At 30.7% G+C, this 25882-nt stretch overlaps 3 protein-coding genes and 1 pseudogene across 3 annotated transcripts; all 4 read right to left on the bottom strand.

Annotated features, from left to right (window-relative positions):
* Positions 1 to 11440: 11440 nt before the first annotated feature.
* Positions 11441 to 13868, bottom strand: LOC132933353 (zinc finger BED domain-containing protein 4-like; annotated as a pseudogene).
* Positions 13869 to 15195: 1327 nt separating this feature from the next.
* Positions 15196 to 15531, bottom strand: LOC132934609 (zinc finger BED domain-containing protein 5-like). Its single transcript, XM_061000944.1, has one exon. The coding sequence runs from the start codon at positions 15529 to 15531 to the stop codon at positions 15196 to 15198; it is 336 nt and encodes a 111-aa protein (XP_060856927.1).
* A 131-nt stretch (positions 15532 to 15662) lies between these two features.
* On the bottom strand, positions 15663 to 17444 carry LOC132933350 (zinc finger BED domain-containing protein 5-like). Its single transcript, XM_060999649.1, has 3 exons — positions 17334 to 17444; positions 15832 to 17067; positions 15663 to 15680 (listed from the first exon to the last, which is right to left on the bottom strand). Exons 1-3 carry the CDS (start codon positions 17442 to 17444, stop codon positions 15663 to 15665), a joined length of 1365 nt encoding a protein of 454 aa, XP_060855632.1.
* Positions 17445 to 19997: 2553 nt separating this feature from the next.
* LOC132933349 (uncharacterized) lies at positions 19998 to 21384 on the bottom strand. Its single transcript, XM_060999648.1, has 3 exons — positions 20916 to 21384; positions 20192 to 20791; positions 19998 to 20110 (listed from the first exon to the last, which is right to left on the bottom strand). Exons 1-3 carry the CDS (start codon positions 21382 to 21384, stop codon positions 19998 to 20000), a joined length of 1182 nt encoding a protein of 393 aa, XP_060855631.1.
* Positions 21385 to 25882: the final 4498 nt, after the last annotated feature.

Below are 25882 nucleotides of genomic sequence, written 5' to 3'. Positions count from 1 at the left end.
GATGGGAATGCAGAACAACCTATACATGAATAAAATTGATCATAATCATCATAATTACTTTATTACTACGTTTATTAGCTTCCAATGTTAATTTACAATCTAAATTTGTCATATTGTTACAGTTTACTAAAGGTCAAGTAAATATGTTTCAAACTTAAATTCTAACACATCAACAATTGAATTAGCAATTTCTAATCAATCTCGTTTTTTGTTCATTATCCTCGTCATACATCTAACCATGAAGGCTTCCCAAAGGCTCTTTGTTATCTTTGAATGATCTTCAGTATTCAACACTCGTAATGCTAAATTTCTCATGGCAATTAATTCTTTCTTATTCTCCCTTCCCGTGATTTGTGGTGGGTCTGTATATTTTGTTACCATAGTTGCCATTCCAACAGGTCTGTTTCCGATTCTGTTCACAGACAAGTGTTTAATATCATAATAATGGTTCAATAATACTAACTAAATTCTTTTAAATAAATGACTATTGGAACTTCGTATCTCTCATTATACGTTACATTAAAATGAATTTATTAATTATTTATTTAATTCCTTTTATATTATATTATTTAATATACTTATCTTATTACCTTATTAATTATACAATATTACGTAATTGATTATCTACTTTACTTTTTTTTTTTGATTACATTTTAGTTTCTGTTAATTCTATATCGTCATGTGTATAAGATTTAAAGCTTACTGAGTTTAAGTAATTGAATCGGCTTCTTTCCACCAATTTGTAATGTTGGCTTATATTAATCATTAGTATAATTATGGCTATTATAACTATTCCCATTATGACACATATTACATATATATATTTTGATTCTAATTCCTTTCCTTTTTGATCATTTGTTTTAGTATTGGTTCCTATTGATTCACTGGTTTCGGTGATTTCCCTTAGATTACTGGCCTTGGTGGTTTCCTCAAATATGGTTGTATTAACTGAATTATTAGTGATTACATCTGCATCTAGGTGGGTTGTTGATAATGTTATTGGATATTCTGTGGTATTTAACTTGGTGGTTGTTTCTAACATATCAGGTAAGGATCTTTTTTCAGCTTTTCTTTATACATCTGTTGCACTAGTTGTGTTATCTTTATTTTGAAATCCTTGAAGAGGTATGGGTTTTATAAGCAATCTTTGTTCGAATAATACTTGATCTCCTGTCAAACCGAATTGTGTAGAAACTATCCCTTCGGATTCTATTCCTTCTGGTCCTAGCAGATTTATTGAACAATGTTTTCCCATATACACAGATAATGCAATCTGTCCTTGTCGGTATACCTTATCGCTGTCAATCACTCCATTACATTTTATACGTATAAATCGTAAATTACATCTGTGTTCATAGATTTCGGGTAACCTTTTCACATTATCCTGGATACTTGTTACACTCTGTACCATGAGCCCTCCTAGTGGTGTAGTTTCATTATACAATAATTTAGTTTCCCTCTTTGCTTCTTCCGGGATCCCTGATTGACCATGAATCTCCAGCAAACCAATTAATCTATAAAGCAATCATTTCGTTAGCTTCTAATCTTTTATATTCCAGCAAATCGCCTGGTTCAGGTATAAATTCTATGAAATCTATCAATGTGTCACAACAATACTCATCTAACCATCCCCTATTTTCTGTCATATCATATAAAAATTTTGCTATATTCTTAGTATATTCCTTTAATTTGGATCTCGAGAATGGCTCAGTTAAGTTATGATTTGCTGTGCTTATATGTTTTATTAAACATTTGGGTAATTCATCTGGGCGTAATATGCTATAATGGTGGGTTTCACTTCCGATAGCCCGTTCTAATTCCAACAGGAAATTCCTCTGCTTTTCCCTAAAATTTAAAATATTTTTCTTATCACCTACGTTATTTACTCAATAATTTACAACTATATCTATCTTAGTTATCTTATTTAATTCTCTAACTGGAACTTTCATGATATTTCTTCACATAATTTCTATGTACCGTGACCTTCCTTCTCCCCCTTTGAATAACAATATTCTCAGTATCTAACACCTCTAATATTTCATATGGTCCCTTCCATAATGGTGTTAACTTATTCTTTTGGGTATTATCTCGTAACAGTATTGAATCTTTCACATGCAACTCTTCGCTATGAGCGTTTTTATCATAATTCGCCTTTGATTTAATCTTTTTCTTTATTAACCTTTCCCTTGCTATTTTATGAGATTCCTGCATTTTCTGTTTCAAATCATACAGATAATCATCGTAGTTGTATCTAGGCTCGGGGTTACTTTTCAAATTTACCGGAATATTTAGTTCTTTCCCATACAGTAATGTATATGGCTGATAGTTTGTGGTTGAATGTTCAGTCGAATTATAAACGAATAAAGCATAAGGTAACAGTTGATCCCAAGTACTTAAATCCTTGTCTACATAATGCCTAAGATACTCAGCTAATGTTCTATGTGATCTTTCCAACCCCCCATTAGTTTGTGGGTGATAAGGGCTGGTGTTTATCTTGTTAATCTTTAAAAGTTTACATACTTCTGCGAATGTTTTACTTAGAAAATCTGTCCCTTGGTCAGTTAATATGGTCTCTGGTATTCCATGAATACAAACGAAATGTACTACAAAAGCTTCAGCTACAGTATTGGCTGTGTGGTTTGGTAATGGTACTCCCAATGAATATTTAGTTAAATCATCTTGCATTGTTAAAATATAATTATTTCCAGATGCGGTAGTGACTAATGGTCCTACTATATCCAAAAATTTCTTTTCAAATGGCTTTGAACTTGTGGTGGTTATTACCATGGGTTGCTTAATTTTTCTATTTGTAACCTTATTCTTTTGGCAGGACTCACAATTCATAATATAGTTTTTTACATCTAACTTTAATCCTGGCCAATTAAACTGACGTTTAATCGTCCTAATGGTTTTGTTTATTCCTGCATGTCCTCCAAGTACTGAGTCGTGAAACTGTTTAAATATAATCAATTTCTCTTGCTCTGTATATTCCATTTTTGAACAAACTAAAATTTTTATTCCCGTGTTTCGAAATACATATCTAATCATAGCTCTAACCTTGTCCCATTCTAATCCATCCTTTCGACCTAATTGATTCATTATGAGTTTCGTTAAAGAATGTTTTTCACTAAAATGCTTTAAATTCAATAAAGCTGTATATAGATTTTCATACGTAGTGTTCTGCCTAGACTTACTCTTGGTTATTAAGAATATTATATACCTATCTTCATGTTTAACCTTTGTCACTTCTCCTACTTGTTTGTTGGATTTCAAGATAACGGTATCCCCAAATTTCTGTTTAATTTCATAGTTGGTTCTTGACCTGAAGTTATAATACTTTTCTATTTCAGTAACTATATGATACTCAGGAGGTGACTCCAACAATTCTCCATGTACCTCCTTAACGTTACCATTGGTTATCAATGTGCCTTCGAATTTTACAAGGAAATTGTTATAGCTTTCTTCCTTTATATCCTGTATAGTATACATTCGTGTCAAAGCATCTACATTAGCATTCTGAATTCCAGGTTTATATTTAATGACGTAATCGTATTGTTCTAATTGTATTCGCCATCTAGCTAACTTTGATAAAGGGTCCTTTAAATTAAATAACCACGCTAATGGTCTGTGATCGCTCAAAATAGTAAATTTCCTTCCATAAAGATAAGGTCGAAATTGCTTAATTCCATAGACTATAGCTAAACATTCTAACTCTGTTGTGGAATAGTTGAATTCGCTTGGACTTAAGGTCCTTGAAGCATATGCAATGGGCAAATCTTTTCCTATTTCTCCCTGTGATAATATGGCTCCTAATGCCTTCCCACTAGCATCTGTTGTTAAGATAAACTCCTTTGTAAAATCTGGGTATTGTAATACGGGTTCAGTGCATAATGCATGTTTTAACTTTCCGAAAGCTCTATCACATTCCTCACTCCAATTAAACTTTACATCCTTCTTTAACAAATTAGTAATAGGCCTAGCTATTGAACTATAATTTTCAATAAACTTCCTATAATATCCAGATAATCCTAGAAAAGATTTAATTTGCTTTACATTCTTAGGTTCTGGGAAGTCCAGAACAGCTTGGATTTTCTTCGGATCTGGTCTTATTCCTGTTTCAGATATAACATGCCCTAAGTATATACACTCTCGTTTTACAAACTCACATTTATCTGGCTGTATCTTTAAGTTGTGCTCACGCAAACGTTCAAACACATCTATTAACTTATTGTTGTGATCATCCGAATTTTTCCCATAGATTATTATGTCATCAAGATATACTAGACATTTTATCCCAATAATTCCTGACATTACATTATCCATAAGTCTCTGGAATGTGGAGGGGCTAGTCTTCATCCCCATCGCCATTCGTTTAAAGTGGTAGTGTGCATTGTTAGCTGAAAAAGCTGTAAGCTCTCGTGAAGATTCTGATAACGGAATTTGGTAAAAACCTGAAGCAAGGTCAATTACGCTAAACAATTGGCATTGTCCTAAATGATCGAGTATTTCCGTGATATTAGGTAAGGGATGAAATTCATTTAAAGTTACTTGATTTAAAGCTCTAAAGTCTATCACGATACGAAACTTTTCTTTCCCACTGGCATCTAATTTTTTCTTAACAAGTAATAGAGGGGCATTCCAAGGTGAACTAGATGGTTCTATAATTCCATCCTGTTGCATCTTATCTAATTGCTGTTTAATCTCGGCTTGTTGCGAATGTGGCAACCTATAGGGTCTTTGATAAATGGGTTGTTGGTTAACGTTCAAATTTATAACATGCTCGGCTGCATTTGTAAAAGTTAATCGATCGCCTTCTAAATGAAATATTTCCGCATATTGTTCACATATTCCAAATATGGACTGTCTCTCATCAATACTCATATGGTCACTTCGTATTAAATTCAAAATTCTATTGACTCGATTGTCATCATTAATCTCAGTATGTACCGCATGTATACTATAGGTCGTAGCGGTATCATACAATATTCGATTCATAATACCTTCGTTAATTTCTTTAGTTACTTCAGAAACATTTAATATACTGACTAAAACCTTTCCCGACCTTACTGTTCCTACCACATTGGCACAGTATACGTCCCTAATTAGTTCTTGTTTAAAAACTATAACATCTTTATTTTCCATAGCCGGATCGGCAATTGGCACGGTCACAACTGTTTCAGTTCTTGGTTCCAACTTAAAACATAACTTATCCTTAATTATCTTATTAACTATCTTATTATTTATTACTAAAGTGTTGTTGGCTACATCTATTACTGCCTTATTATCCATTAAAAATTGTTGTCCCAAAATACCATCCTTAGGTATAGGGAACGAATCACGTACTACTTGAAATTCTGTGTCTATATTAGCATCATTAAAACTTAAGGTTATTTTTATTAATCCTACTGTTGGCACGATCTTGTCGTTAATACCCTTTAAATATATATTTTTATCTTCCTGCACTAGTGTGTCTCCAGTTAAAGTACTAAATTTAATTAAATTAACGTCGCTTCCAGTGTCAATTAATAGTTCCATGAATTCTTTTTTTACATTGGCAGACTGACAAGTAATATGGTTTTTGTTTATGACTGACTTGATGTGTAGACATCGTTTTGGGAACCCTCCTCTACTGTGGCTATTAAGTTTATCGGTCGAGCGCCACTTCTGTCGTCCGATCTTGGCAAGTTTCCCGAATTATTATTTCGCCTATCGTTATTCTGCTTTCTAAAACATTTGGTGACGTCGTGTCCAGGAATTTTACAATATGTACACATAAGATTTACCGGTGCGTTATAATTAGTAGGTTGTCGCGTAAAATTGTTGTTGGATGGACGCGAATTTTGATTACAATTCCGCGCAATGTGGTTACCTCCACACTGATAACACTGTATGACATTACTTCGATAATTACTACCTTGATTGTTATTAAAACCATTGTTACTATTCCGAGGCTGGTATTGATTGTTTCTATTACCGTTATTTATATCGGATCTATTAAAATTTGGATTCCGATTGTATTGTGGCCTATTATAATTCGGATTTTGGTTGTATTGTGGCCTATTAAATGTACTAGTACTCGGTCTATTATTATTATTTGGTGGATCATAATTATTATTGTGGTTACGATTATTATTGTTAGAATAATTATTCTGTCTATTGAAATTATTGTGATTAGAATTATTAGCTTGTCTACGAGGGTTATCACCTCCGTAGTACTGGTATGCTTCCGATTCAGATTTAAGTTCTATCTCTTCGTCCTTAGCAACCTGTATAGCTAATTCTAAGGTGGGTGGCTTTTGAGGTTTCACTATATTCTTTAAATTAGGTGTCAATCCCTTAATAAATACTACTAACGTCTGTTCTTTTAACTGGTCACGAATAGTAGTTGCCTGCTCTGTACTCTTATTTTTTGTACTAGCTATGCATAAATTGTAAAATAGTTGTTCTACGCGTCGTGCGTATGCACCTACGTCTTCGTTGTTCCTCATTCGGACGGAATTTAATGCTACTTGCAACGATGATGTCGACTGTTGTGGTTCGAATGCGTCTAATAAAATTAATTTTATTCCTTCCCAATCACTAGTGTCCCTATATCGACACGCAGTTAACGCCTGATCAAATAATTTAGTGTTAATGTATTTGGTTAATATAGGCAGATCTTCTTTTTCTACGGCGGAACATGCTAAGTCGCATGCCTTAATGAACTGGTATACATCTCTCTCACCAGTACAGGTGGGGATCATTAGGGTGGCTTTGTCTAATGGAATTTTGCTAGTCATTTTGGGTTTCCTAACTCGTTTAGTTTCTTCCGACTGAGTATGTACTATCCCTTTCTGAGTCCGGGTACCTATTTTTCGTAATTCCGTTTCACTAACTAATATCGGTCTTATACTAGTATTCAACAAATTCTTTTCTCTGATAGCGGTTAAGTATTTTTCCCTATCGAAGTCTACAGAATATTGATACCCTTCGTCTGTACTTAAGTCGATTAATAAATCCTTATTATCGCTATTTGTTGTATCTAAGTTTCCTTTGTCAGTTCCCTTATTTAATTCACTATCACTTGTTACTTCAGTGCTTACGGAAACTTTAACCTGATCTACTAATTGAACACTTTCGGTTTCACTTTCAGTTAGGTTAACATTAATTTCTTTTTGACTCATTAATTAATAGTCATAATAATCTAATAAATAAAATAATATAAGATTCTAGTTAAAATATTAGTAATAATTTATAATAATTTTAAACTTAATCAAAATATAAGTGACACACTAGCGTAAAATAAATTAAATCGTTTATAATAATTAAATATACAATTAATAGCAGCGATGAATAAATGCTAAACAAAATATTAAATTCGTATAACTAACGAATGGACAATTAAATAATAACACCGTTATTATATTCCCTATTAAAACCCCCTTTTTTTTTTCTAACTTAATTAATCAATCCTAGGACATCTATACTTAAATAGCGATTCCTACCAATTGTATTAATTAAATTAATTCAATTTTATAATCAACTCAACACTTAAGGACTTATCCCGGCCTTAATAAAATTAATCTCAAAATATAGACTCACTGTCTTCAAATAAATTCACAAATATCAGGACTTACAACTTGGCCTATAAAATTCAATAAAACTCGACCCCAATTGTCGTAAAAATTCAAAATTCAATATAACTCGACCCCATTTGTCGTAAAATTCAATATAACTCGACCTCAATTGTCGTAAAAATTCAAAATTCAATATAACTCGACTTCAATTGTCGTAAAATTCACATAAACGAAAGGACTTACTACACGGCCTATAAAATTCAATAAAACACGACTTCAATAATTGTCGTAATTATTCACAAAAACATAAGGACTTACTTCACGGCCTTCAAATAAATTCCCCCAACATGGACAACAATGTTCCAAAATAATTCACAAAACGTAAGGACTTACTACACGGCCTTAATAAAATTCTCAAATAAATTCACAAAACGTAAGGACTTACTACACAGCCTTAATAAATTCCCCCAATATGAACAACAATGTCCCTAAATATTTCAATAAAATATTGTTTCAAAATAAATTCCTAATTTTTTTATATATTTTTTTTTATAATAGATTGTGGCTATATTCAACAATAAGGACTTAACTGCCTTTCAATAATTAAAATATCAAATAATAATTCTCAAAATTATTATAAATAATAAGGACGGTTTATTTTAATTAATTGTTACGTAAAATCTGGATTTTTGTTCAACCTAAATAATTTAATTTATTTATTAATCAATCGTAAAAGTTTTATTTAAATTTCTAAAATAATTAATTCAATTTTATATTTATTTCAATAACTTATTTTTATTTAAAATAATTATTAATCTATTTATTTACGCGATGTATTTTTTTTCTTTAAAAATTATTATTTATTTACGTAATATTAGTTCAAGTTCTGAATATTTATTTATTTATTTTATTTAAAACTATTATTAATTTATTTATTTAAAATCATTGAATTTAAAAATAATTTAGTATTTTATTTTATTTAAATGTTTTAAAAATTTAATTTAGTTTAATTCAAATTTATTTAATTACATTAATAATAATATAATAATAATACTTTATTTTAATTAAAGGATTGCAAAATTTATTAAAAAATAAAAATAAAAGTATTATTTTATTTAAATGTTATTTATTTTAGCTTATTTTTAAAAAAATGTATAATTATATTAATTATATTATAATATTATTTAATTTAATTTAAATGACTGTAAAATGTTTTTAATTAAAAGTAAAAATTAAAAATTTAAAGTATTATTTTAATTTTATTAAATCGCTTTAAGTTTTATTCTAATATTATATTTATTTAATTTATTTAAATGTTTGTAATTTTTATTTTATTTAATTATTTATCGAATTATTAAATTATTAAACTATTATTTGTTTTAAAATATTCGAACTACTATTTAGTTTAATTCAGTTTGATTCTAAATTATTATTTAATTTAAGTTACAAGGTTGAACAATTTATAATATGTTTTTTTTTTTTTTTATATAAAACCAAAAATTCAAGTTCCACAATCTTAATTAACACAACTATTTTTTTATAATATACTATGGTCATACGCTATACCATAGGAGACGAACAATAACGGAACTTAACTAGATACTTACAACAACGCAGCTGGTATGATTGTTGACTGTCTCGCTGGCAATTCCATTTCTTCGATGTATTGACTGGTAGTTGTTACTTGTACAGGGTCCTTTCTCGGAGTTGTTGGCAGGTGTACAGTCTCCCAACGGTGATTCAATGAAGAATTTGCCTCCTTGAATGGACTTAGATTCCAGAAAAAATTTCAAAAATTTTCGAAAATTCGAAAAAAAATTTCAAAATTATTTTTCCTGTTCTCTAAGTATCTATTGAGATACCCTGTCCACAGCGCCAATTGTAACGTGCCCCAGTCAATAGGATTTGAAGATGATGGAATAAATGTAAATCTCGAGTCTTTAGTATAATATGTTTAATTTTATTTAACTTTTTCAACTGTGATAGATTATGTAAAAATTACTCTAAGTCCAAATATACGGATGAAACTAGCGAGATGTGGCAATAGTTCTGATGACTGCTCCTAAGCTCGTTGGTTGTTCGTCTGATGAACGCTTGTCCCTGAGCTCTCCTCGATGGGTCTGTCCCTGTCCCTACTTATTTCTGGATAACCGTATATGGTCATCTGTGTCCTCGGCACGCGCTCGCGCCCGGCAGGAAGTTGAACATATATATATGCTATTATTGTACACGCGCGGTGCTTTATTCCATAATACTCACGATTTTATATGGACATTTTATGCGAGTTATTTATATAAGTAGTCATATATAGATTGACGCATGCCGTTCATGGTCGCGCGCTCGTTATTCGTTTGTACTACTACACACGCAGCGCATACGCTATTACTATTACTATTAATGATACGTGGCGCGTACTATGATATACGATTATGTATACGCATTTACACCGCCTAAATTAGTGTTATATTTTTAGGTAATACGGCAGCGCATCTGCTAGTTTTATTATTAACGAAATTATTACGTGGTTCTTACTATATACGATTACTTTGATCTACCGCCCTTTTAAGTTTTATTTTTAGATAAATAGTTAAAATGTCACAGCTCGCTACAGTAATAATAAGAGCAACCGACTGTTCATAACTTCATGCTCTACCGCTGTGTTTACAACATCATTCAGTTCGCTAACAAAATGAAAAAAAGTAAAGTGGTGGGGGGTTTGTCGCTTCTATAGTATTCTATGTTCAAACTGTAATACAGTATTATCGGACTGATGCCAAACCAACGTCCATAGGTCCATTGACTATGTATTAATAGGTTAATAAGTCTATAAAACCTACCTCCATTAAAAAAATGTTTATCTTTTTTAGGATAATAAATGTTATCTTCAACCATGTGATGTTCCACGAATTAATATACTGGATACGCAACGATGCATCTTATCAATGCTGTTTTTTGGGTCCACCAGCTTCTCACGGTGCGGCAGGACGCTTTATAGGGTTGTTCTGTGTAAACCGGGAGAATAATGAACTATTGTGTCTAGCGTTGACGGTATTGAAATTTGAAATCGGTATTGCGGTATTAGAATCGGTACCGTATGAAACGGTATACCGCGTAATACCGAAAAACTGAAAAACACTGAAATGATATGCTGAGGGAGTAAACAATTTTTAAAAAAAACATTATATTACAATATAATATGTTATATTATATTTATTTTATTATTTAATTATATAGAGGGTATGGCAAAGAAACTACCTTATTTAAAAAATAATAATAACACGCAGTGTCACAGTGTAGGGGGTGTCTTTTTGAATTTTTTTTCAATTTACAGTCATTTAAGTTTTAATTTTTTTTTTAAATCATATTATTAAGGCGATGAAAATGATAAGGGCCTTTCTTTTTGTAATAGGACAAGATAGATGAAGGAGTACCTTCCCTCTTAGCCTTTTTTTTAAATTGATTTCACCAACACATCAAAAAACATTTATGTTATATCAGGGTCAGTGAAAGGCGAAAAAAGCACACTCTGAAAAGGATTTCCAAAAAGCTGAGCACACCACTTATCACTAAATACAAGAACTTACTGTCCCTTAATAATTAAAAATTATGAACTCAGTATAAAATATAAATACTATAACGTTAACATAAATTTTAAAAAAGTATTAGAATTAGTCATTAGATATTACTTGGAAATAAATTTTGAGTTCATTGTTAAAAAATATGAGTTCTTCAGCATGTCCTGGAGATAGTAATGACCGATGATCTGTGATAATATTCCCTGCAGAGCTAAATATCCTTTCACTAGGCACACTGATATCAGGTATACATAATTACTTCATCGCTAGTAATGATACCGTAGGCAATTGTGAATGATATAGTTTCCACTAATAAAGAGGATCGGCATCAAGAGAAATAAATGGCAAGGATACATATTTTTCCAATTCAATTTGGTTTAAGGCTTCGTCGGTCACATTGTTCATAACGGGACGGTCAAAGTTTTCTAAAAATGCTGCTAATCCTACAGCATCATTAAAATAATTTATATCATTAATATTATAGTTTTAGTAAAAATATTTGAATAAAAAAAAACCAATCTTTACTATACATACCATCGTTTTTCTGGACCTTGAGTTCTTTACTTTTAGCTTGGTTGCCTATTTCATCCATTTCAAGTTGAATTGAAATTTTGACTGTATCTATATCTTTTGGATAAATATATGCTTAGATATATCCTATGATCAATAATGCTGATTTGTACCTTGGATCCAAAAAGCATATTTTTTGTAAAAACATTCTACTTTCTTCTTTATTAATGTAACGTTTACGAAATCATCAATTGTATTCACACTATCTACATGTGTATCAACATCATCATCACTAATGTCTCCACAAACTTCATTAGTATTAAAATATCAATCTATATTATTATCCATAAGTGTACATTGACTTAGGATTGGAAATAATTATTCGCTGTTCCCAAAATGTTCACTATTATTCGCTCTAGATGATTCTTCTTCTGTTAAGGCACAAGTAAAAATTGATGAATTTGTGTGAAGCAACGTTTTTTCAAGTTTTGTATAAACTGGCCAAACTGAAGAAGCTGTAACAATCTTTTCTGCACCCGTATGTTCACCAAGTGTTTTTAGAGGTTCAAAAATTTTGCACATCACCAAAATAAGTGTTTGTTTGTTGCAGTTGGGAAGACATTTTATTTTTCTTGATTTCAACTTAAATAACACATCATAAAGAGCATCATAATTATCTCTTACGAATTAAATAGCAGGTAGATTAGTCCACCATCTTGTAACACATGATGTTGGCATAACTTTTTGTGGAAGGTCGAGTTTAATTTGTGCATCTTGAAGCAATCGACGTAAGTTTGAACTATAATAAAATGTATATCTTATTTTAGAAATATTAGAAATAATGATTTTGACTGGATTTAAATTCATAGATGATGTAACTCCATAATTTAATGTGTGACCAAAACAACTAATATGATTTAAGCCCATTAACTGAACAGCTTTGATCACATTAGTTCCATTATCTGTAGTTGCGGCAGAGACTTTTGATATAGGAATATTCCAATCTTTAAGTGTAGATTCAATAATATATTTTAAATTAGTGGCAGTGTGGTCTACATCAAGAATTGTGCAAGCCACACAATATGTTTTCAGTATTAGCTGTTATGCCAATGTAAGGATGTTGGGCATTGGAAATCCAACAATCAAATGTAAGCGACAGAAATTGTGCAGAGTTGAGTTCATGTTTTATTCTACGTTGTACCTCAAAGTATAAAGCAGGAATTTTGTTGTCAGAATAAAATTGGCGACTTGGGATAGTATATCCAGGACATATGACAGACATAAGGTGTTTAAATCCTTGTTTTGATACAGATCTATAAGGTTGCATATCTGTGGCAATCCAATAGGCATTTGCATTGGTATACTTTTCACTGGTTGTTTTGTCCAATTTCTTATATATATTCATAGATTGTTGTTTTAGTGTACAAAATCTACAGGTGAACAAAAATAATATTAAATGTAATTATTTCATTAAAGGTCTGTGGGCGAGTGGGTTCCAAATAATTTAGGTTACAATTTTCAATCATTAATAAATAAGTACAGTAAGTGTATTGTACATATTTTAACATTAAGTTAGATTTTAAACTTACTTGTGAACTAAATTTGCACTTGGAATTTAATGGCACTAGTTCATGATGTTCTGCGCTATTATTAGTAATGTCACAAGGAGGATCACTGATGTCATCAGTTTCATTCAGATCATTTCTAACAAACAATATTCAAAACTGGTGAACATAATGACAGATTAAAGTACTATGGTATTATTTTACTATCATTATTCAATACAAATACTATTGAAATAATATGTAAAAAAAAAAAATGTTTCTTATAATTTATGTTACAATTATGAAAAAATTAAATCATTAATTCCGTATGCATAGTAAATTGATGTGTCACATAAGACATAGTTTTTATATGACTTATAGACATGTTAAACTATGTCCTATGTGACACTTAAATTGACTATGCATACGGGCATAATACTTGTATATAATTTACAATTCATAGATTAAAGTACCCATTAAAATATGAATGTTTATTATTAATTTTGTTTACTTGTTAAAGCTGTTATCTTGATCCTTTATGTTTTAAAACTCCAAATGGATAATTGGATGATGTATTCTCAATTTATCAAATTACTAGACAGTGTTACCTCCTTTAAACATCTACATTGGTCTTTGTTCAATTTTGTGAAAAAATTCCACACTTTTGACCTTTTTCTTGGCATGGTTATCTAAAAGAAAAAATCATTGTGATAATATTAGGTAATAAATATCAAATAATTACTCATACTAGGTTGAAAAATGTATGTAAATAACTTGAAAGGTCCTATGAACTGAACAGATCAATTATCAATAACAGTTTAAACTTACCTTTTTAAACAATTTAACAGCCTGCAATAATAAACACGATTAATTATTATTGAAACGAAGTTTTTTATTTAATTATAGGTACGATGTAGACGACTCGACACTCAATGTGTTCAATCACTTAACTTCAGTGTACGTTATTAATTAATATTAATATATCCGTTATCAAAGTCACTCTTACAACAATTATTATGATTCGATGAATGCATTTTCATTGGTAAACAATAACAAAAATAGAATCCATTTTAATTTATATTATTGCATGGAGGCATAATTAATGTATACCTAACCAATAACCATTAACCATAAGATAACGAGCATAACTGATAACTGAATACTGAAAACTGTTCAGCTAATAACCGGTATACCAAAAAACCGTCACCAAACGGTACAACGGTTTCCCGTATGCACCGGTATTACGGTATGTATCTGTATTACGGTATACCGTTGCAGTGGTATTTGTGCAAAAAAACGGTATACTGGTTTTGACGTATTCCGAAAAAAACCGTCAGCCCTAATTGTGTCATTTAGTTCCTTATTCTCCCGGTTAACACAGAACAATCCTCTAAAACGCTAGTAGTCCTGCCGCACCGTGAGATGGTCAGTTCTTCTCTTATCACAGGCTCGCTGCATATCCAGTATATTAAACCATGGATTGTTCATATTATTACTTCCAAAAAAATAGCCAAACATCTCTCAAGATAACAGCGATTTAATCATTCCTTTTAAAAGTGCTTAACTCTTTTTTTATGATCGCGGCCGTGCTGTTCCACCGTTTGACACTGCAGGGAAACCGTAGCTTTAGGCTTTATGTTTAGTATAGGGGCAAGCAAGTCAATGTGGCAAGTGTGTCATCGCGTAATAAAATATACTTAAGATAATTGAATGCAAGTAAATATTTGGTCAATCCAGACAGTCGTGCTCACCGGTTGTGTCTACTTCTTATCTACTATATCAGCGGTTCCCAATTTTTTTTTGCCACGGAACCCTAATCGATTATACATTTTTTTGCGGAACCCTAGTTTGATAACATAAAATTATGACCTAGTAGTTTTATATTTTTATGTTTGATATGAAAAGAAAGAACAAATATAAATGAAAAACAATTATTTAATGTATTAAAAAACATTTACTGTACAAAGAAATACAATGTAACTAAGTGCCTGTTTTTATCAATTTAATATTTTAATGAGAAGAATGAAATTTTTTCACATATTTTCTTAAAATATCACTAAAATTAGGCTTTATATTTGATAATTGAATGCGAAGATCTGGAGCTGCATCAAGTCTATTTCTGTATTTTTTTTTTGTGTAAGCGTAAGCTGAAAAACCAGTCTCGCATCGGTAAGTTGTCACAAACGGAAGCAGAATTGTAAAAGCTTTCTCAACAATTGTAGGATATTCATCTTGAAGTCCAATCCAAAAATTATTTAGATCAAAATTTTCAGCTCCAAATTTTTGTTTAAGAGAAGATGAACATTTAATATCAATTAAATTCTCATACTCTGACACAGTAAGCATTGATGGTTTGGTATGATTTGCGAATGGATTCTGCAACCAGTTCATGTCCTGTAACTTCTCCGGAAAATACTTTTTCAAGGATTTTTTTAGGCTTATTAAATGCTCATGTATATTTTTTTCCACATCTGAAGTTACTTGCAACTCATTTTCTTTCAGAAAGTCATTTAAAATAGTAAAGCATTCGTAATTATGTTGATTAACACATTCAATCCAGAAGTCAATTTTGTTTTCAAGTGAAGAAATTTTGTCATTTACTGTAAATATATTCGTGGTTTTTCCCTGTAAGGCTTTGCAGATTACGTTAAGTTTATCGAATATATCGGCCAAGTAAGCCAATTTTATTAACCATACCTCATCATGCAATAAATCAACAAACGCGTTAGTAGATGCAGAACCGGGTTGTTTGGTGAAGAATATCTTAAGCTCGTTGCGCAATTCAAATAGCCTTAATAAAACTCTTCCTCTTGAGAGCCATCTCACTTGTGTGTGAAGAAAAAGTGATTGATGCTGACTTCCTATATCTTCGCACACTTTTTTAAAAAGCCTTGACTGGAGTGGACGTGATTTGATGTAATTCACAATTTGTACAGCTCGATCGAGAACTGTCTTAAGCTCGTATGATATTTTCATCGCGACAAGAGCATGACGATGTAAAACGCAGTGACTCTTACTACATTTAGGTGCAACACTCTTGATTCTTGTTACAGTGCCTTTTATTTTGCCGATCATAGCTGCTGCTCCGTCACTGCACACGTCAATGCATTTGTTCCACTCAATATGGTGCTTACTCATGTGACTATCAATAACTTTAAAAATTTCTTCTCCAGTTGTGTTAGTTTCTAAAGGTGCACAGAGAAACAAATCCTCTTCAATAGATCCTTTGAAGGGGTATCTCACAAAAACAAGAAATATTGATAGCCCGGCGACATCTGTACTTTCGTTTAATTGTATTGCAAACATCTTGCTGTTCTTCAATCTACAAATTAATTCATTTTGAATGTGGTCTGAAGTCTTATGAATTCGATCAGATATGACGTTATTAGAACACTGAACTGCTGTAATTTTCTTCGCTGCATCTTCACCGAGTACGCAGCTGACGATTTTTGTCATACATGGTTTTATTAAATCCTCTGCAATCGTATGTGGCTTACCAGCATGAGCGATTCTGTAACTTAGCATGAATGATGCTTCTGTTCCATTTTTATTATCTGTTTTTGCATATTTGTGTAAAGCAGCCACGCCAGTTTTTTGTACTTCTTTGTGTCTTTCAAAAAAGCTTAAGCTTTCATCTTTCAGTTGCGGGTGGTTGGTGTCAAGGTGTCGTCTTAGCTTTGCCGGTACCAATGAACTATTACACATTATTTTGTTGCAAATAACGCATTGTCCATCCGGATTCTCAGCCATTCCGACAGGAATAAACCCAAAGGACAAATACGATTCGTCATATTTTCTTTTTTTAGAAGTAGTTCTCTCCTGAGGTAAAACAATTTCACTAACAAGTTTATTTTGTCGTTCCTGTCCAGTATTTACCAAATCCTGAAATTAATTGACAATACTTATTGTTATATTTATAATTATTTAAATTGAAATAAAGAACAAAATAAATTTAAAAAATTGGCCATAGGTGCCCCTGCGCCCTCAGGAATTTCAATTTTATAAAGAAAATATCTTATAATTTTGTACAAAATCAACAAATATAGTAACAAATATAGTAATAAAAATGTAATAAACAAATAATAGGTTTATAAATAAGGCTTTTATGACGCTAGGTATATAATATTCTTATTTCTTACTGGACTTACTGACAAACTAGAAACATCTATTTCCGAAATATTTTCATTATTTTCTGCTGGTGAACATGCTAAAACATTTTTTCCACTTGCGAGGCGCCCCGTTTTGAGCCAACTATCCATTATTATAAACTGAAATAAAATAATAACATGTTAATAAATCGCTCTTATTTAATTATGCACAGTGTGCATACAAATCTCTATGAATAACAAATACATCATTACCTGTGAAATCCAAAATACCAGATATAAACGATCGCGATATAAACTAAACTCACTGCAATCCACTTCTTTTTTCACTAGTATAATTACGTTAACTTCTGCAGTCTTATCGCGGTCTTTACTCGAATGGAACTGGCAGCGGCTACGTGCGCTGCCCCACTCCAGCAATGTTTTATCAGTTCGGTAAATCCATGCGTATTTTTATCGTGGACCACCGCACCTGCGATTAGAAATACTAGTAGAAGCATGAGATGAAACACATAACGAATGTGTGAACAACGGCGGCGCGGTTGTGATTCTTTTTTATGAAAGTTTTGTTTAATTTTTGGACGGTACGCGGAACCCTTGAGGCCCTTCCACGGAACCCCGGGGTTCCGCGGACCACCTTTCGGGAATCCCTGTACTATATATTACTAACAATTATTACGCACACTATGGATTCAACCTCATTAGATGATATCAAATCTTCATTAGATGAACTTAAAGCCTCTGAAGGTAAGATAATCTCATCAGTTAATATTTCAAATAATAGCATTAAAGCCTTGAATAAAAAGTTTGACGATATAAATAAAACTATATCTATTTTATCTGAGGAAAATAAGATGCTCAAAGAAAAAATGTCTGTTCTGGAAAATAAATATGATCTTTTAGAAAAAAAATCTCTACCTCTCAAATTTCTACTAATGAAAACTTATTATCTGAAATAATGGAGAGACAATCACGCTCATGTAAGTTAATTATTTTTAATTTACCTGAATCTAAGAAAGATTCCCAAACTAAAATAACTGATTATGATCAACTCGTAACCATATTTAACACAATGGAAACAAATCCAACAAAATTTACCTGTCATCGTCTCGGAAAAACAAATTCAAATACTGAAAATGAGTCACGTCCTTTAAAAGTTGTATTATCTAATACCATTGAAGTTTTCACATTACTTCGTTCGCAAGCAAAATTACGTAATTCTCCAAATTGGTCTAATATTCGCCTGGCTTCCGATCGCACAACAATGCAACGTTATCATATGAGAAATTTACGTGAACAATTACAGAAACAAAGAGATAATGGCGAGAACGATCTAATTATTAAATACAATAAAGGCATCCCAAGTATAATTAACAAAAATAAAAAATTTTAAATAAATCCCTGTCAGATCTTAATATTTATTATCAGAATCCACGAAGTCTAAACAACAAACTCTCTAGTTTAAAACGACTTATACCAAATTCAATATATGACATATTTATTTTCACTGAAACTTGGCTTACTGATAACATTTCTACATCTGGACTGGGTTTTCATGGATATGAAGTTTACAGATATGACAAACCAGTTCTCTATCAAGAGGTGGTGGCGTTCTAATTGCTGTCCGTAATACATTAGTCTCAAAACCTATCTTGTTACATGAAAATAAAATTGAATTATTATTTGTTATTATTCGATTACCATATCGCTCTGTTATTATAAGCTCAGTTTATATTCCAATTCATTCTAATATTAATATTTTTAAAGACTATTTAAATTATGTAGAATTAGTATATAACAAACATCCTAATCATGATATTTTATTATTGGGTAATCTTCCCTCAGCAAATTATTCTAACATTGAGTTACACTTTAATGATAAATTATCTTATTTTAATTTTACTCAGTACAATCAGATTTTTAACTAAAATAATGTAATACTTGATTATGTTATATCTAATTCAATATCCATAAACGTTGAAAAAAATAGTTTTCCTATTATTCCTGTTGACCCCCTCCATCCTCCAATAACTATAACTTATAATTATTTATTTTCTAGTGAATTAAAATTCAATGATTATGTTTTTAACTGGAATTTAGGCAATTACTTAGGTATTATAAATTATCTAGGTTCTATTAATTGGTTCAATTATTTTAATTCTAATTCAAATATTAATGATGATATTTCCTTTTTATATTTACATATTAATATTGAAATTAATCATTTTATCCCAAAACAACGTAGACATAAATTAATTTATCCTATATGGTTTAGTAAGGAATTAAAAATCTTAATCGAACAAAAACAAATTGCTCATCTTGCTTATAAAACATTAAATTTACCCGAGTCATATATCACTTTTTCTAATCTTCGAACTCAATGTAAAAAAATCAGATACCGTGATTATAATATATATTAATAACACTCAAAACTCAGTTAAAATTAACCCAAAACATTTTTGGAAATTTTATAAATCACAAAAATCATCGTTACAGTTACCTGCAGTAACGTCATATCTGGATGAAGAAACTTCCTCTGGGTCCGAGATAGTCAATTTTTTTAACCCTTAACTGGTATCCTCATGGGCGTAGCTAGGATTTCAATCAAGGGGGGGCAGTGATGTAGCCAACTTTAAATCATTAAAACTCAATTTTTTTTTAAAGTATTTATTTATAATATATTATTCATTAATCATTATTTTTAAATTATAACAATGACAATCGTCTAGAGTCTTCGCAAAATCTGCTGAGAATTTTCTGTTGCATCTCTTCCTTTTTTTCATCTAGCAGCTTTCTATGCACACTTAGTATGCATAGACCTGAAATAATTTACATTGTATATGATTAATATTAATATAATTATTAATTAGCATTGATATAAAAAAACTATTTTGATTTACCATTCAGACGGTTTTCCGTCATCGTTGAACGCAACCAAGTCTTTACCCTTCTTAACGTACTGAATGGCCTCTCAATAGTGCAAGTTGTACATAGCTGAGCTAAAGAAATATGCAAGGCTTGTTTTATTTTAGGAAAGAAAATATCTGTTTCTTCTACTACTTCACTTATTTCCATGTCTGATAGTTTGCTTTTAGCCAGTTTTTTCTCCTTCCAGATGTTGTACCATAATTCTGCTTCACTTTCCAAGTCTTTAATTTGGTAATAATTGGCAAAATCATTTATTTTAAGTTTAAATTCTTTGGTGTTCATATCTAACATATTTGAAGGGTGTAATAATAAAAGTGAAAAAGCAGGTATGTTTTCATCAGAAAATCTCCGTTCCAATGAGGATATTAATGAATCCAAGTATGGAATTAGTAATGATCTCTTCCAGAATTCAGCCGAATTTAACGCTGGAGGATTCGAACGATGTTGTTGTTGTTTAACAATCCTAGGAAGATTAATTTCTGCTCCTATATTCTCAGCTGCTATGTTTGCAGCAGTTAATAATTCTTGAATTTCTGTGTCAGCGTGTTCGCGGTGATCTTTCACTATGACTACTATTTTTTTTAATAAAATTTGAGCATTTCAGCAAATCCAGATTTTTTGATTGTAAAGCATTCACAACAGGCTCTAATAATTTAGAGTATTTTGCTATGAGGATAACACTCATTATAAAAATACTTTTATTTGCTACAGCATACAATTGAAAAGCAACTTTTCTTGTTGCAGTGTTCCCATCTTTTGACAATTTATCTAAAGCATGTACAATTATCTCAAAATTTTCTTTGAAAATTGAAATACTTCTATATTTTTGAGACCATCGTGTCTCACAGAATGCTGGTATGTTCGGGATACATTTTCTACGTAAAACAGCTTCGCGAAAAAAGTTTATGATATCCTTTACCGTTGAAATTGTGTTACGTATTTCTGGAACACAATTTAAATCATTGACCACCAAGTTTAATTTATGACTTGCACAGTGAAAAAATAGAGCATGTGGATATTTTTCTCGTAAAATTATTTGCACTCCATTGATTTTCCCTGCCATAGTTGCGCAACCATCATAGCCTTGTCCAACAAGCTTCGTTCCATCGAGACCTTCGTTTTGAATAAAATGATCTATTGCACTAGCTATGTTAACAGCATCCATGGCATGTAGTTCAATGAATCCTAAAAATTCTTCTCTGATAGCCCTTTTCTCATCATCAAAAAATCTAATCCAATAGACAATTGCTCTGTTCCTGAGATATCAGCGGTCTCGTCTGCCATTATACTGAAAGCTACAGCCTTTTTAACATCATTAATAATACAATCTTTGATTACTGTTCCACTTATATTGATGATTTCATTCTGAATTTGCGGAGATGTGTAGATGGCATTTCGCTTGCCCTTTTCGATATGGTTTTGGAGATACTGATCACCAGCTTCAATTCGCATTTGAATTAAGTCATAGAAAACAACTACATCAAAAAATTATCAAAAATAAATAATTTAAATAATCCAATATTTTATAAATTTAATGATTTTATTCAATTACCTTCATTTTGACCTTTTCCTCTAAAGGGTAGATCATGGGTTCCGCAAAATAGTACATTTGAAATTATGGACGAAATAATTTTTCGATTTTGTTCTAGTACTTTTTGGTGTCCGGATACCATCATAATATTTATAGGTACTTCTTCCATAAAACTTTTAGCTGCTTCGGTTGCTCCTTGGTGCCAATTATTGGAAATATGGTTTCTACAGCCCTCGTGAATGTCTTTGTATCGTGTAAAAGGTTTGATGAAACCTAAAACACCTTGGACTTTTTTCGGTGGAAACAGAACACAGTACAAACAAATAGCATCCTCACTAAAGTTGTAATTTTCTGGTGGCGTCCAACAACGTTTCAAGATATCCATTTTTTGAGATGTTGTTAAATGATTAGACCGTCCCACCCATTGACCTATGTCATTTTCAAAACGTTCTTCATTTGTAAGCTTTTTAGAAGTTGAAGGATCTGCATTTCTGGTATTGCGATCATAAGAAGTGGAAGGTTCGTTGGAGGATTTGGGAATTTTATATATTCCTTCGTGTTCATCACTTCCGCTACTACTTATTTCTGGCAATTTTCTCTTTTCTCGACCTTAAAAATTACGAAGACTTATGAAATAATGATGTAAGTGATAATCAGGGCTCGAAACTTAATGCATTAAAAATTTGTTTGTTGTTGATAATTTAATAATAATAAATTATAAACATAAAATATGCGCTATGACACAGAAAAAGTTGTGTCCTATGTATTGTGGAATTTTGGTAATTCTACTATAAATACCAAGGGAGTGGTTTTGTCCCGCGCAAAACAGTTTTTCGCTATATTGTATGCTTGTAAGACGAAGACAACGCATGCGGGTATAGCGTCCTCTTAATATATCATAGTTGCGGCAGGCGGCGGTCACAATACATAGTGTATATATTATATAAGTAAAAGACTTTGTACTTATTTATTTTACTTTGTAACTATTTATAATTCTAAAACAAGATATGTACTTACCACCAAAAAACTTTCTTATGTCCATCGTGTAAAATTATATTAAATGTAAACGTTATATATTATATTCGTTACTTACGCGAACACAGAACGGCACGTACTGCTGTCTGCTGCACTTGATTGTTGACACTATCGCTGTTGATATTAATGTATAAAGCACATAACGATTAGCGTTTAACTCATAATTCAAATAATCTTTAGATAGACTAATCGATAAAATATAAAACGATTACACGTGTAGATATCACTCGGTCCCACTAAACTATTTTTAGACTTCATGTACTTATATCATATTTAATATTTCAATTTTAACGTAAAACTTACACGTGTGATATAAGAAATACAATTTAGTTTGTAGTGCAGGGGGGGGGGGGGGGGGCACTTGCCCACCCCTGCCCCATACTCGCTACGCCCATGGGTATCCTTATTTGTATTCACGTAACTGGTATTGTCGGGTCAAAAATGACCCGAAATTTAAACTACTTATAAGTTATTCAATTTTTTCTTTTTCTTTTTTTTTTTTTTTCATTATATTCTATGAAATTAAATTAAAATTTTTAACTAATAACACAATTTTTTTTTTCAAATATAAGTGTTATATACAAATTTATTTTAATCTTGCAAATTTACATGATTATTTATAAATGTTTGAATAAATTATTGAAAAAAAATATATTTACATTCAAATTTGAATTACCCATTGGTTTTTAGTTAAGTTTAGATACAATTACAACAAAATAAAATAAAATTTAGAACTTAGAACATTTATTTCTAAAAAATTACAAACACTTATTGTACCTCTCTGGACGTTTTTTTATCTAAACAACTACAAACAAATTTAAAAGCTTCGGTATTAGTTTATTATTTAAGACTTGAATTTTTTGTATGAAAATATATATTTTAAATGTTACTCAAATATTAAACGCTTAATTTAGTTAATTAATGAAATTCAAATAAAAAAAAAAATATATTTGTGAAAGTTCCTTACATTATAAAATAAAAATAAATAAAAATGTTTAGTTACTTTGTATCCATACAATTAACACATTTCGATACTTGAACGCCGTGTGTTTTACAAACCGTTTTTTTGCATACAGAACAAATATTTGAATATTTCGTATCTTTAGAACTTCGTCTCAAAATAACTATTATTTTCGTAATGGCAAAAGATAAGAAAAAACCTACGTAACTGGTATCATCGGGTCTAATATGACCCGAAACCGCTATAAATAGCTTTTTTTGAACGAAACACGTAATAATTGTTGATAACGAAAGACGTAATATGTTGTTTGAAATATTGTGATAAAATACAATGCATTCTACAGCGAAAAAAAGAGCGATATATTGTAGAAAACTTAAAAACAAAATGTCATGGGTCTTTTTTGACCCGACGATACCAGTTAAGGGTTAAATCACACTTCAAACGTATATAAGCCAACCACATTAAATAGTTATAATATTTCCAATATCAGTAAATTAGATAACTCTTTATTCTGTGTTAACTCTATAAATATTTCAATAATGGATGTTTTTAATGAATTTTGGTGTACCAAAATCAATCACTTGGTCCTGATGGTATCTCTGCAAAATTTTTAAAGGAATCGTCATTTATATTATCACCTATTATAACTTACTTATTTAACAAATCTCTAACGACTAGTATCTTTCCTGACAAATGGAATTTTTCATTTATTACACCAATTTTTAAAAAAGGTAATAAATCATTAGTTACTAATTATCGACCTATCTCTAAAATTTCAATCTTACCAAAAATATTTTCTAAATTAGTAAATAATAAAATTTTTCCATTATGTGAAAACATTTTTTCAAATCAACAACATGGTTTTCGCCCAGGGCGTTCAACAATAACTAATCTTAGTATATTTAAACAATTAATTCTGGAATCTTTCAATAACAAATCTCAATTTTACGTTATTTATACGGACTTTGAAAAAGCCTTCGATAGAGTTAATCATTCTCTTCTAATAACAAAACTTAAAGCTTATGGTTTTTATGACCCACTTCTTTCATGGATTCATTCCTTCTTAACCAATCGCACTCAAGCTGTAAAATATGAAAATTATATTTCAGATCGAATTAATATTTTATCCGGCGTTCCTCAGGGTGATCACTTATCACCCTTACTATTCTCGATATTCATAAACGACATTAATACAATTTTAAAATATTCAAGTTGTCTTTTACTTGCGGATGACACAAAAATATATAAGAATATTAAATTCACTAATGATGCATTAGAACTACAATGTGACTTAAACAGCCTTTATCAATGGTGTATTGAAAATGATATGTCTTTGAATATTGATAAATGTGCTATAGTCTCATTTTCTTTAAAAAAGAATACTTTACTTTTCGATTACACATTAAATAATTCAATCTTAACACGTAATTATGTAATTAAAGACTTAGGTGTTTTTTTCGATACAAAACTTTCATTCAATTTTCATGTTAATTATATAAGAAACAAATCCTACAAGAAACTTGGCTTAGTAAAACGTATGTGTAAAGATTTTTACGATGAATCAGCCCTAAAAATCTTGTACTTTACGCTAGTTCGTTATAACTTTGACTATGCCTCTATAATTTGGCGTACTTATAATATTATCCAAATCCATAGTCTAGCTACTGTACAGAATAACTTTTTAAGATACCTATCACATAAATATCATTATATAAGAACTCGTTATTCTGGATATGAAACCGTTTGTAATCTCTTTAAAATAATGCCCCTAAATAAAAGATTTATTATCTTAAACTGTAAATTTTTATATAAATTATTACATAATATTATAGATTGTCCCGAAATAATCGAACGTTTAAATTTTAGAGTAAACTAATCTAATTCCAGAAATAATTCCACTTTTTATCTTTCCTCTTTCTCTTCAAACTATATGCTATATACCCCTGCAAATATACTTATGTCAGCAACTAATTCAACTAAAGACTTAGATTTATTTAACACTACCTTATTTAATTTGTCTAATATTTGATCTAATCATCTCTTATCCTCTTCTATTTCTCTGCTTTCTATATCATATTTTCCCCCTTTTTATTTCTTCTACCTACATTTATAACCACTATACTCTTAATATAATTA

This window comes from Metopolophium dirhodum, chromosome 1, assembly GCF_019925205.1.
Source record: "Metopolophium dirhodum isolate CAU chromosome 1, ASM1992520v1, whole genome shotgun sequence".
Taxonomy (NCBI): Eukaryota; Metazoa; Arthropoda; class Insecta; order Hemiptera; family Aphididae; genus Metopolophium; species Metopolophium dirhodum.
This window is presented reverse-complemented; position numbering and strand designations above follow the sequence as displayed.

Excerpts from the sequence above, each read along its gene's own strand:
- LOC132934609 (XM_061000944.1), bottom strand. The coding sequence starts at position 15,531 with ATGCTTACTGTGTCAGAGTATGAGAATTTAATTGATATTAAATGTTCA.
- LOC132933350 (XM_060999649.1), bottom strand. The coding sequence starts at position 17,444 with ATGGATAGTTGGCTCAAAACGGGGCGCCTCGCAAGTGGAAAAAATGTT. Across the intron at positions 17,068-17,333 it reads TAGATGTTTCTAGTTTGTCA|GATTTGGTAAATACTGGACA; the intron begins GTAAGTCCAGTA and ends AATTAATTTCAG.
- LOC132933349 (XM_060999648.1), bottom strand. The coding sequence starts at position 21,384 with ATGGATGCTGTTAACATAGCTAGTGCAATAGATCATTTTATTCAAAAC. Across the intron at positions 20,792-20,915 it reads GTATGCTGTAGCAAATAAAA|TAGTCATAGTGAAAGATCAC; the intron begins GTATTTTTATAA and ends TAAAAAAAATAG. Across the intron at positions 20,111-20,191 it reads GACGGAAAACCGTCTGAATG|GTCTATGCATACTAAGTGTG; the intron begins GTAAATCAAAAT and ends AAATTATTTCAG.